This window comes from Narcine bancroftii, chromosome 11 (assembly GCF_036971445.1).
Source record: "Narcine bancroftii isolate sNarBan1 chromosome 11, sNarBan1.hap1, whole genome shotgun sequence".
NCBI classification, from domain to species: Eukaryota; Metazoa; Chordata; class Chondrichthyes; order Torpediniformes; family Narcinidae; genus Narcine; species Narcine bancroftii.
The window spans coordinates 94,001,464-94,015,510 of NC_091479.1; the positions used below are offsets into that span (position 1 = coordinate 94,001,464).

The 14,047-nt window shown below is 37.8% G+C and overlaps 1 protein-coding gene across 1 annotated transcript in view; it reads right to left on the reverse strand.

The window, feature by feature from the left end:
- The window catches only part of tbc1d15 (TBC1 domain family, member 15), a 39,532-nt gene extending 26,620 nt beyond the window's left edge, over positions 1-12,912 (reverse strand). The window contains exons 1-2 of the mRNA XM_069904054.1: positions 12,874-12,912; positions 9,938-10,033 (exon numbers count right to left, since the gene is read on the reverse strand). Coding sequence (XP_069760155.1) covers positions 9,938-10,033; positions 12,874-12,894 — 117 coding nt within the window. The 5' untranslated portion in view covers positions 12,895-12,912. The remainder of the gene's footprint in view (positions 1-9,937; positions 10,034-12,873) is intronic.
- Between the last annotated feature and the right edge of the window lie 1,135 nt (positions 12,913-14,047).

Below are 14,047 nucleotides of genomic sequence, written 5' to 3' on the forward strand. Positions count from 1 at the left end.
AACAACATCCCTGTGAATAACGTTCAGAAATGTTACAGCCAGAAGCACTATGCAAATGCAAGTTGTCACTTCCTACAATAGAAACCTAAAATTGATCATGGGGAGGGGGGGGGGTGGGGGGGAATGTGTGTGTGAGAGAGAACAATAAGAGGATAATCAGCAAATAGGAGTTTTTAAACATTTTTTCTATTTGCCATGCAAATAAAACCTTAATACAGGGTCACAATTCCTCTACTTTCTAAGGAATTTGAGGAGGTTTGGTAGGTCATCTAATGTTCTATCGGTATATCTTGGAAGGTACACTGATTGATTACATTAAGACCTGGTTTGGAATCTCCAAGAACGCAGAAGTCTAGAGAAAGTGAGAGACGAAGCCTAATCTATCACGCACACCAGGCTCCCATCCATTAAACTTGTCTCTGCGATGTGCAGCCAACGTCATAAAAAAATTGTGGCCAACTGTAAAATTTTTTTCTCTCTTCCTTTTTTTAAATTTTCTTTTGTACATTGTGTGCTTTCTGTAGCTGGGAAGTTCCCACAAGTAAGGGATTCATTGTGAACTGAACTTGATAGGTGACAGTAAACTTCATTAACAATTTCCAAATCAAGAGGAATAACACATTACTCTTTCTCCCCAAAGATAAACGAAAGATGTCGTGGTTAGCACAATGCCTTTACAGCGCTAGCGATCGGGACCAAGGTTCAAATCCCACAGTATCTATAAGGAGTTTGTACATTCTCCCCGTGTCTGCATGGGTTTTCTCTAGGGGCTCTGGTTTCCTCCCACAATTCAAAATCTACCGGGGGGGGAGTAAATTAATTGGGTGTAAATTGGATGGCACGAACTCATGGGCTGAAGTGGCCTGTTGCCATGCTGTATGCCTGAATTTAAAATAAAAAAATTCAAAACACTTAAGCTAAAACCAATGTGTTGAATTAGTTCAGTAACTACCTTGTTATGCATATTCTCTTCATTTCATACTTGCAAAAAAGAATCATTTTTTCTTATGGAGAAAGGCTTTCTACCATTTGCAACCAAAGGTTAATCTACCATGAAATAGTAATGACCCATCTTCAGTCATTAGGCACTCTGCATTTTCTCAAGACTCTGCACGGTTGGTGTCGCAGTTAGCGCTACACCTTTACAGCAACGGCAATCGGGACCTGCACTGTCTGTGTGGAATTTGTACGTTTGCCCTGATGGATCCGGATTCTTCCCATTGTTTGAAATGTACCGGGGTGTAAAGTAATTGAATGTAAATTGGGTGGCACAGACTAGTGGCCGAAATGGCCTGTTACTGGGGTGTATGTCGATATTAAGAAAAATTAAAAATCAAAGAATAAGAGCGAGGGAAAAGTATCAAGTTCAAATCCATCTTTTTGAAAAAGACCAAGGCTTTCAACCAAAAGTGATGTGTAACTTTTTGTAGCAAAGGCCAAACTGATAATCAGAATCACTTTTGAGATATGTTCACGTTAAACATATTTTATATAAATGGAGGCTAAAGGAACTAGAGGTATACAAAATTGTGAGCAACATAGATAAGATAGAGTCATATAAAGTCCTTTGTTCCCACAGTCGGTGAATCTAAAACCAGAGGGTTTAAGGTGAAAGATTTAAAAAGGACCTGTGGGGTACCTTTTTCACACAGAGGATGGTGAGCACTTGGAATGAGCTGCTGGAGGAAGTGGTAAAAGCAGGGATAATTGTTACATTCAAAAGACATTTAAACAGGGAATGGATAGGAAATACTTAAGAGGGTTATGGATGTAATGCAGACAAATAGGGATCACTTGGTCAGCATAGAAAAGATAGCCCAAAGAGCTTGTTTCTATGACTCTATAATATTTTATAAATCAATGCATAAAATATAGGAGCTGGGAGGTGATGTTGAGACTATTCAAGGTATTGGTGAGGCCAAATTTGGAATACTGTGTGCAGTTCTGGTCCCCAAATTATAGGAAGGATATCAATAAGGTGGAGAGGGTGCAGAGAAGATTTATTAAAATGTTGCCTGGATTGCAGTATCTCGAATACAAAGAAAGAATGAGTAGACTGGGTCTTTATTCATTGAAGTGTAGAAGGTTGAGGGGGGGCATTTGATAGAAGTATATAAAATTATGAGGGGGATAGACAGCTTAGGTGTGAATAGGCTCTTCCCCTTGAAGGTAGGTGAGATTGGAATGAGGGGTCATAAGTTAAGAAGTAATATGAGGGGAAACTTCTTCACTCAGAGAGTGGTGGCTGAGTGGAATGGCCTTCCGGAAGAGATGGTTGCAGCAGGGTCAAGTTTGTCATTTAAGAGAAGGTTGGATGAGTGCATGGACGGGAGGGTTATGGACAGGGAGCGGATTGGTGGAACTAGTGGAGTTCTCTTAAATCGGTGCGAACTAGAGGGGCTGAGATGGCCCGTTCCATATTGTAATTATTATATGGTTATATATACATATTTTTAAGCTCATGTCCAAAGACATAAATGTTAATATGTCTTTAATGGGAGTATGCCATCTCTTCTTACTCCAAAAATTATACCTGGCCAGTTCTTCCAGAATATTGTTTCCATTTCAATAACATTTTGCTTTTAGCATGAATTCTAGAGTTTAAGAATTTTCAGTATAGGTTAAACAACAAAAAGCCAATAATGGTTGCCTTATTTATAAAAGCAAGGAATCGTTATTTATGTTTATATTGACTTTATAGCAAAATTTGTTTGATATTATTGTAGTTCCAACCTACAGTGATTGTAAACAATTCACAGACTTACAAATTACATTTTAATCATGACAATTATAATATAAAATGCTGAAGACTGTAATTTCAAAGGCATCCTGTCTTGTGCACAGATGAAAACCTCCAAACGCAGGGGTCTAATACAAGCTCTTTAATGACCAGTCATAATCAGAAGATTATACCAATAGTTTGTTACAATCTCTTGTTATTTCAGTAAGAATGAGTCCTTCTCCTTCAGGTCCCCATATGGGTGCAGCCATCATGACATAAAATGCTCAATATAAAACTTTCATTGGGCAAATGAAAACTCTCAAGCTGGTAGACAGTTAGACTCTGTTCATGGGTTATGGATGTGGAAATCAAAACAAGGATTTTTACTGTCAATGGTAGAGAATCTATGTAAGATTGTAGAATCAAATTCATCTGGTGGTCAAAATACTGGGAACCATCAGCAAAGCTTACCAGAAAATTCAATAGAGCAGTTTGTCAGCATGTCAGGGTTTGGAAATGTACAATGAATCATTGATATCTACACAGCGTCTACAAAAATTGTCAGCAACTGGTCATTTGAAAGCATAATGGAAATTCCAGCTGCAAGTTAAAAAACTGTTGCGAGTTATGGGGTTAATTCTTGAATTATGGTGGTGAAATATTTACAAAGCTTTCTGCTACATCAAAGAAAATCTATTATAACCACACCGGAAATTTCATTATAAACAGCAAGATAACAGATATTAACTGCCTTTTGCAGTCTTCCTCTAGTGGACTTGTAGGCCACTTAATTCCTGAAACACTTCCTTTTTATAGTTTGCTTCAGTTAACCATAAAACTTAAAGATTCATACTTACATTCTCATAGATAACATCACTTCTTTAGCTTGAGACTTCTGAACTAGGTGTTCTTGAGAGATAGTACGATACTTCAGAAGATACCAAAATCAAGCATTTATACCTGCTCCTTCATTGTTTATTTTCTCTCATCTCCTGCAACCTTATCCTGACTAGATTCATATCATTTCCAACAGAAAGGCCTGCAATCCTTCATGCTCTTCACAACTTCAGGGCACCAAGATGTCCTTTATATAATCTTTTGCCTGCACCTCTCCCTCTGCCCCTTCTTCCCTCCTCTCCTCTCCTTTTTATTCAGGTCCCTATCTGCTTCTTGCTCATACCCTGAAGGGCTCAGTCCCGAAAGATTGGTTACTGTAGGCCAGCCATTCTCAATGGGGCCCAAAACACATTTAACATTTAAGGGGGGGGGGGGGGGGGGAAAGAGAGAGAGAGAGGGTGGCACTGACATGTTTTTTTTAAATTATGTAGTGGGTAGGAGAAAAGTACAGAAGAAACCAACTAAATGATTGCTTCACAGTGGGGGGGGTGGGGTTGGTGGGGGAGAAGGTGGCATAGTCAAAAAAAAGGTTGAGAGTGGCTGCTATAGACACTGCAGTTTTCCAGCACTTTTGTGCCACTACATTCCAACCACAGTGTCTGCATACTTTTCCGTTTAAGTGCTTTATATGATCTTGGATTGTTTCAAATCAATTTTTCTCCCTATTTAAGACTTTCACATTCCAGATAAAATGTGACATTTGGAAAAGTTATACCATACCCAAATGAAAAACTTTTTTAAAAAAAATGCTCTGCAATTCTCTAGTATTACTGCACAAAATTTATCCTAAATGCCCAGGACAATTAATATCTTTCATTTTACTTCAAGTTGTTAAAGCCAACGAGACATTATGTAGATGAACGAACAGTCATGAATAACACTGCAATGATGAATGCAGTAATAAGAGAACATCCTGTAATGTAATAGAATGTTCAGGTAGATGGTGAAAAACAAAGATTTGAAACATCAGTGTAATGCCAATATAGTGCTGCATAAATCTGTGCTGTGCATACATTTTCACACTACCTAAACTCAAGACAGAAATAACAACTTCTTCTGAAGACCAAGAGAGGTTTTTTTTTTAACCAAAAAAAAAGTGGGGAGTCACATGATGTGGAGGACGTGGGATCCTAAAACTCCTGTGAAAATAGAAGAAAATTATTATTTAATTGAAGTAAACAGAGATTAAAATACGAAGGAAGAATACAAGAATAGTCCATTTACTGTTTCAAAGAAAGGAATTGTTGTTGCTGGAGCGGATAAAGGTGTTGTTCCTGGATATAAAGCGAGGCCTTTGAGGCAGAGATATCCTGGATCTCGAGTGATAACCAAGGCCCGTCAGAGAGTTGAGTTGCTGGGAGCAGCAGCATGTGTGTCCAGCCTCTCGGCTGGAGAAGATGGCATCAAGCCAAGGAAAACAGATTCTTTAAACGAGGTCATAGTGTTCAGTTCAAGTGAGATGATTGATTTCAGTGGTGAATTAACAAGTATTATGGAACAAGAACAGAGAAGATTTGGAGAGGTTGCTTCAGTCTCTGAAGATGTTAAACAAGTTAAATATAAAACTAAGGCTATACAAAAGGATAAAGAGAACACTGATGGTGAATTGCAACAAATGTGAGATTATATCAAAATAATGTGGAAATAAATAATTATTTAAGATCTGAGGTTAACAATATGAATGAAAAATACAAGCAATTATCACCAAATATGATGCAAGTACAAGAACAACAGGATGAGGAAAATCAGAATATTATGAAGGTTTATCGAAAGGTTAAATATGTAAAGGTGAAGCTGAAAAGTTTGGAGTCTGAAGTTAAGGAAGAAATTGTTGAGAGGAAGATAAATTCAGAAAAAATTGACAAGATGGAAATTTTAGTAGGAAAAACATTAAGATCGTTGGTTTGGAGGAAGGAGAAAAAAAGCATGACATGTTTCTCCAAGGATGGATACCTAAGGTTCTGGGGGTAAATCAGTTTCAAGGTCCAATCAAAATTGAAAAAGCACATAGAGACCTCAGGCCACGACCGCAAACTCGCTCTATAGTAATTAAGTGTTTGAATGTTTTATTTTATCCAGATAATATTACACAGCTGTTAGCTAAGAGGAGATAGTTTAATAAAGTAAAGAGAAATCTTTGGGAAAAAGTATACAAGTTTACATTAAATTATCCAGCGATGATAATGATTGTATTACCGACGGCAAAAATAATTTTTTTAATTGATTACAAACAGGCATTAGATTTTTCACATATACTAATAGGCCAAGTATATGAGAAGGAATTATTTGTAATGAGACAATGGACTAGTAAATTAGAGACTCTGTTCTGATGTAATACCTCGGAGGTGAAGGGTGCTGCTATTCATGGGTAGGCTCATTTGTGGCAATGATAGAGGGGGGTGGTGCTATAGTCGTTAGTGCCATAGAGGGAGTTCTATTATTAAATACATGTTTATGAATGGAGTTATATTGATTACTTTGATGTTTTATTTTACTTTAGAGAAATTATTTAACACGGAATTTAAATTGGATGATGGAATAGATATGAGATTTTTAAATTTTTTTTTATTTTTCACACTGTGAATCATGTCAACTAAAATATGTACAAATGTTTCTCATTAAATTTATAGTGACCTTTTCTCCCTTTTTTTCCCCCTTTCCTTCCCTCCCCTCTACCCACACCCCCCCAAAGCCCATTGGTATTCAACATATACAATGCGATAAAACCATAAAACAATATCTTCACACAAAGGAAAATAAACAATAAAAATGCATCATCTATTTATTACACACTGAATCTAGTCGTTTTGTCTTCTTATCATTTTCATTTTAGGGGATGGAAGTCCTAGGCATGCGCTCTCTGATACGATCCATGCATGGTTCCCAAGCTTGTTCAAACAATGTGACTTTATTTTTTATATTTTTTCCATTGGAACACATTCATTCATCTCCATTGCTGCATACTTATGGTCTCTTCCATTTTTCAAGCCGACACCATACATTTCTTTGGCACGGCCAAGGCCACCACAATGAATTTTTTTTGCGCTTTATCCAATTTGAGGCCCAATTCCCCAATTCTTATGTTATTCAAAAGAAATATCTCTGTTTTTTTTTGTTTTGCTATTTTTTGTAATTTTATTTAGTATCTGATTTAGAATAAATTTAGTAGCCTCTACCTTTTAATTTGGTTATGTATTCCATTAATGTTTATAGTCATATAGTTCAACGTGGTCATCTTATATCTTGCTTATATTTCTTTTCCACCTCTTCGCCACCTCCATCCCTCTTTTCATCTCTTAATTTTCTCTTATTAAACTTAACGTACAACAACACATTTAAAACATAAAGTACCCCTGCGGTTCCCACACCCACTAATACCTTAACCCCAAAAGTTCCCTCCCTCTCGGAATTTCCCCATACCCCTTGCCGGGCAACCATAACTCCCCTTTTCATTTGGATTGCAATCTTGCTCGCAGCGTCAACTGATTTTGCAGTGACAGTTCTTCCCTTTCTCCCCCAGCCCTCCTCAGAAAACACTTTTTTTTGTAAACACATATAACAAAGCACTCTCTCTTTTTTTCCACCCTTACTTCCTTCCCTTCTGTTTTCCCTCTTTAGTTCTTTACATATACATTGTTTTTACATCTTTATACATATTTTATCGCCGTTCTTCATTTTATTACACCTCTTCGTCTCTTCTTCTGTCCTGCAAACGTTCTGCGAATTCTAGCACTTCCTCTGAATCCGAGAACAGTCTGTTTTGCTCCCAGAGTATAAATATTTTAAGGACAGTTGGATGTCTTAACATGAATTTGTAATCTTTTTTCCATAAAATTGTTTTCACTGTATTTATCTCCTTCCTCCTCTTTAAGAGTTCAAAACTTATGTCTGGATAAAAAAATATTTTTTGACCCTTGTTTCCAATGGTTTATTGACTTCTCTAACTTTATTCTTTGCCCGTTCCAGTATGTTTTATCTTGCCGTATATCTCAAAAATTTTACTAAGATGAATCTTGGTTTTTGATATGCCTGTGGTTTTGGAGCTCGTGCTCTGTGAGCCCTTTCTATTTCCATTTCTTCCTGTATTTTTGTCGTTCCTAGATCCTTTGGGATCTATCCTTTTATAAATTCCTTCATGTCTGTGCTTTCTTCACCCTCCTTCAGGCCCACTATTTTTATGTTGTTTCGTCTACTATAATTTTCCAACATATCAATTTTCTGAGATAACAACTCACTTTCTTCCAATTCTTCTCTTAAGTAATTTACTTCCATTTCTACCGCTGTTTTCCGCTCTTCCACATTCTCTACTCTTTTCCATATTACTGTTATTACCAATTCTAACCTTTGCATTTTATCTTCTGTTCTTTTCATTTTCCTTTTAATTGCATTAAATTCTAATGCTAACCATTCTTTTAATGACCTAATTTGTTCTTAAAAAAAAACTTTATCTATATTCTGCCCATCAGTTTTACCTTCTATTTCTCTTTGAAGACCTTGGTCTTCTTCTTCCTCTTCTTCTGTTTCTGTACCTGTGTTTGGGTCTTCTTCTTCTGCTCTTCTTTGTGTCTGTGTCTCTTCTGTTTTTTCTGTGGATCTGCTTGCATCTCTTTGTTGGGCCTCTTGTTGCTGGTCCTCCCCTCTTGGGCTACTCCTCTGTTGTGCCTCCTGCCGTTGATCTTCTTGCTGGTTGTCTCTCCATCTTTCTCCCACGTCGCTCCCTTCTCTGCTACCTTTCTAACCTTCCAGCAGAGCATCCTGGTGTCGGGCGTCCCTCAGCTGTTCGTGCTGCAGCTGCCTGCTCCTCTGCTTGGCCCCCCTCCCACCGGTGTCCTCTTTTTCACTTGTTTCCATTGGTTGCGCACTTTTGTTTGGCCCAGAGAGCCACTTTTGAAGTCCAACGGCAGGTGATTCACGACTCTGCGGGTCAGGCACTGACCTCTGGGGTCGGGCGCTCCTCGCCACCACAGCGTCCTGTTCCTTCGTGGAGGTAAGGCCACCTTCTTTCTTCTTTGGCAATTTTTCTACTTTTATTCCAGTTGTTTTTATTTTCTCCTTCTTCGATGCCATCCTCCTTCTCTTCTCTATAACTTTATCTTCTATTTAATTTTTGTTGTGCTTTGTCTTTTTCTAACTTTTTTCCTGTTTTCCTGACCGGCCACTACTCCATCACGTGACTCCCTCTAGATATGAGATTCTTGATATATGATTAATTAGATTAATATTTAAAATTAAGATTTACATATTTGGATATGTTATTATGTGTTGGTTTATGTAATTTTTAAAAAAATATCCACTCCAGTTTTTCTTTTTTCATTTCATGTTTTTTTTTTTCAGTTTTTTTTTTAGGGATGGGGATTTAGGTTTTTTTTCTTAGGATCTTTGGGGGGGTTTTCTTTTCTCTTTTTTTCTGTTTTCTTTCCAACTTGTAAAAGCCATGTATGACCAATTGTGAATGAAATGTATGTCATGTAATTGATTGTATGGCATCTATAAATAAAAATTAAAGTAAAAAAAAAAATCTTATATAGTTTCAGTTCTCATATAAACAGAATCAATAACTGTGATAGCAAATCTTAGGGTGTAGTGTTTCCAGATGACAAAACATAACCACACGCATTAAAACAAAAACATCAATCTGGAGCAGGAAATTAATTGAGCAAATGAATGCATGAAAATGTGTTCTACTTGCATGTCGCCATTTAAATAACATTATCATTCTACTAGAGTACTGGGAGAATTTTCTCTAGCAGGTGCCTAAACAGATTTATTAGACCAGGAATCACATATTGGTGCATGACTGAAAGAAACCGATATAACAATCATTCTATCAAAAAACACAAAACTGCCTTCATTGTTAGAAAAGTGGTCAATTGCAATTATAGAGTGACAGGTTGCCAACATATGAAATACAATCTAGGCTCAGATTGCAATAATTTTCTATACTGTGCGCATGTTGGATAGTTCTTAATTAATTTTCAGGAATCTTTGATAACAAAGATAAAATTGAACAAGAAAAATAGATTGTATTTTTTTTCTAGTTTATATGACAAGCACCACTGGATTTGTCATTCCAGAAAACAATGAAGGCATCACATTTTTATCCTCAGTAACTATAATCTTTTAGTGAAATATTGGTTTATATATCAAGCTTCATTTCACAAGATGTTCTAAAATTATTGTGCCCCTAATAGGAAGACAAATCTCAATCAGATAGTGATATTTAAACTCATTTTATTTCTCCAAATTACACACAATTCAAAATATGAATATTTTGTCATGAACGTGCAATTAGCAAGATACATTTATTTTCTAAAATACCTTCTCAGTCAACCTCAGAATCCCAGGAAGTGCATCTTGTTCACCATTTCTTTCAGAGTATGAATGAATGAATACACCATCATGTTCATATACAACCTGGAAAAGAACTTGAAAAATTGAGCATGACTGAAAATGTGCTATATCAACAATAGCTCTTTAACTTTGTTTTACATTTGTCCAAAATAATGCCATATTTTCAATTATAACAAAACTGAGTTAAATCAAATGGAGTGAAACAGTGTGCCAGCTTTTTAATGGAGTCAGTCGCAACTGATGTATGGACATTGGGCTTCAGTTGAGATACCAAACCCATATGTGCTCAGGTGGACAACAAAATTTATTTTATTAATAATGCAAGAATTTTTCTCACATTATATCCAATATTTAACCTAATGACCCTAGTAAACTAGAATAACTGATTATGCGTCTTCCCACTGCTTATGGGACCTTTCAAGTTGCATCGAACTATGAGTCAATGTAGAGGATAACCAAAACAGAGTATAACCAATGACCAGATCACGGGGTTCTCCTTTTCCTCCTTTGACGACATTCACTGGGAGAGTTGCTAAAATAAGGCTCAAAGAATATTGAGGGCCTATTCCATTCAGCACACGGTATCTTTGACTTACTACTATCAGGAAGAAGGTGCAAGTGCATCAAAATCAGGACTGATTAAATTATTCCAAAATATTGATTATATTTATTTTATATGATATCTTTATTGTCAATCGAATAAAGATTCACTACACTTTATAGGAAATTGAATGGAAATCTAAATGATGGATGCCAATAACTTCCTGCTTATTTAAGTGTCTATCACACATCTTGATCAATGCAGCTGAAACTCAGCTCTTGATCTGCTCTTTCAACTCCTGAATATGCTATACTTGGTCCACACTTCTTGCCTCACTTATATTTCTCATTATCCACCATTCGTTAAGAATACTGTTAACACTGCTATCACATCATATTCACCCGTGGCTTTCTTGTACAAGGACATGAAGAGCAGGAATGGGCAATTTAGCATCTCGAGCTTGTCTGCTGATCAATATTAGGAATGATATTTCACCTTAGCACCACTTTCCTGTAATAACCCAAATAAGCAAAGAGGTTCTCTGGGATCGAACTGCTGCCTTTCAACTTCTTCTTTCTTTGGCTTGGCTTCGCGGACGAAGATTTATGGAGGGGGTAAAAGTCCACGTCAGCTGCAGGCTCGTTTGTGGCTGGCAAGTCCGATGCGGGACAGGCAGACACGGTTGCAGCGGCTGCAGGGGAAAGTTGGTTGGTTGGGGTTGGGTGTTGGGTTTTTCCTCCTTTGCCTTTTGTATACAGTATCAAAATCTGGACATTCAAACACAAGATAATAAATTCTACCTGTTAATACTTAAAATATGCCCCAGTGAACTTTACATAAGGGGATCTTTAGTGAAATAATGTTTGATTGCTAAATATATCTAATTTTTGAATTTGTCAATACCCATTCTTTACCAGCCTTGACCCACTTCACTTGATATTAACGAACAATAACTAGTAAAATTTATAAAACATTATTAATACAATAATCCCCTAAATATCTCATAGGGCAGATATCAAACAAAAAAAGCTGAACCTTAAGGAAGATCACTAAACTAGATCAAAAGAACTGTGTCCTAAAGGGTAGAATAGAGGTCCAGAGGGAGAAATGAAATTAATTGAAATGCAAGACACAGAAGACAGCAGATACATCAATACAGAGAATGTGCTCCTAAGACAGAGAAAGGATTGAGAATGGGAGAGAATTGGAAAATAAAGATCCAGCTCAACCAGAAGCCAAAGACAAATATGAGGAATTAATAAAATATAATGCAGATTAGGACACAATAGACATATAAAATATGTTAAGTTTAAGGTAGAAGAATGGAAACTGGCTAAGACAGCATTGTAACAGTCAAGTCCAAATAAATTAAAATACCAATAATCTGGCATAAGACTTTCACGATGCTGAATCTTCCAGATCACTGGATATTTCTCCTATTTAAAGTGACCCACGATGGTATGATAAATATAAGAGAACCAGCCCATTTTAAATGGAATGAAATAGACAATATCTAGCAAGTTAAAAAAAAATGTTGGGGAGAAGATCCTTGTGTGAGTTTCAGTCAGTTTAAAAGAAACATGGGGAACTGGATCCCACCAAGTTTAGAAGGAATATGGAACCAGGGCTGTGGTGAGTTTCAAAGGAGCGTAGGAAGGGTGAGAGTTAAAAAGGAATGCAACAGCAAATATCATTCTATTTGACATCAATATTGTATGATTTTCCAATCACTGTGCTTCTCATCAGAATAGATTCTACCATTGTCCCTACTTCTGATTTCAGGTGAACTGTTTCTTTTCTCTCTCTGTATCTTCTTAAACGGTGAGGTTTCATCTGATAACTTCCAATCATTATGAGAATCTGTGGAATTTTGGAGTCTTCTTTCACAGCTACTAGTAACCAGCAGCCCCATCCAGAGGAGTCCCCCCCACCTCTCTCATGCACTGGTCTAATGTGGAGATTATACAGTTGCAATATTGTTCAGTGAAACAAATCCAAGTTAATACCCACTTCCAACTAATCGAATGGATGCTGTGAAACATACTGAGAAGAGAAGAAATCCTCCAGGCCCATTCTCCCATGGAGTTGGTGGCAGGGAGGAAAGGGTAGGAGAAAAAAAGCTGGTGTCTCCAGCACCTGCAAGAGTTGCCTGCACTCGTGGCATTTCTACTGACAAGTGGCCAACCCAGACCTGCTTCCCCAGCGTAATGCAGGCATGAATCCACAAGGCAAAACCTTCCCTCGTCGAGGACACATCAAAAAGCTCGGGGGGGGGGGGGGGAGGAAGAGTTAAGGGAGAGCGGACCGGGTGACGCAAGGGCTGGGGGGGGGAAAGGGAAACAAGCGCAACAACAGACACTACCTTCGCCGCCGCCGCCGCCATGATGCCACTCTTGATGACGTAATCCACTCGTGGGGGGGGGGGGGGCTTGAGCGAGGAAAACAGTTGGGCTGCGCGCGCACCGCCCTCCCCTGCCGCGTCACTCGAGGCAGACCGCGCATTGACAAGATGGACGTCTTCAGCGAGTGAGCGGCTCCGCCGTCGCCGCCCCCTGGTGGCAGGCGGGCGAAACGGACGGAGGGGGAACTGTTGCTCCTGACCTGGGTGACTTCCGCCTTGGGGTGCTTTTATCCCAAGGTTCCAGCTCCAGTTGGTGGCCACGTGTATGGAGGTGCAATGAACCGGCTTCCTTCACTGCAGATGTTCCAGTGGGCTGTTCCTTCTGTAGCTTTCTTCGGGGTTGGGGGCAATGGTTTGAACCTGTACATTATTAGTCTTAAATCCATACGATTATGCTTAGTTGTTCTATTTCCTTTCCATCTATTAAGGTTGGCATTTTTCTTTCTTCATGCTTTAAAGGTATAATTTTTTCCTCATGATGCAAAAACAAACAATGCTGGAGAAACTCAGCAAGTCAGTGTACTTGATGTAGCAAAAATAGAGGCATAACCAACGTTTTGGGCTTGAGCCCTTCAAGTTGTGCCCTCAAGTGTGATGCACAATCTAAGTAAGTGTTCATAATACTTGGTTTAAGATTAGATCCTGTCAATTTAGACGCATTTCAGGTATGTTACATTCCACTTCTGCTCACAATTTCCCTCACTTGAAAAAAAAATATGGAAACAGAACAGTGTGCTTGTAACAGATGATTCATTAGTGCATTTATTACATTGCTTTAGATTTACAAATAAGAAGGGTTGCATGTACACTTTAAAACTATATTCAAATAAAACAACTGATTCTCTCCACAAATACTGCACACATAAACATTAAATATTCTTCAAATTGCAGTCCATTTTCAAAGCCTAATTTGACAATCAAAAGTTATTAGGGGCTAAAACTGCTCATTAGTATACAGAACTAAATATATTTCCTGTTCCACACCAAAAACTATGTATGCACCATTTCAAATTTTCTGTAATCAAACAGATGTGATTATTTTGACAAAATTGAAGGCCAGATTTTTCCGACAAAATTAACAAGACTAATGGCACTCCAACGTTCATTTTTCAGCATTTCAAGCAAGCAGTTGAAG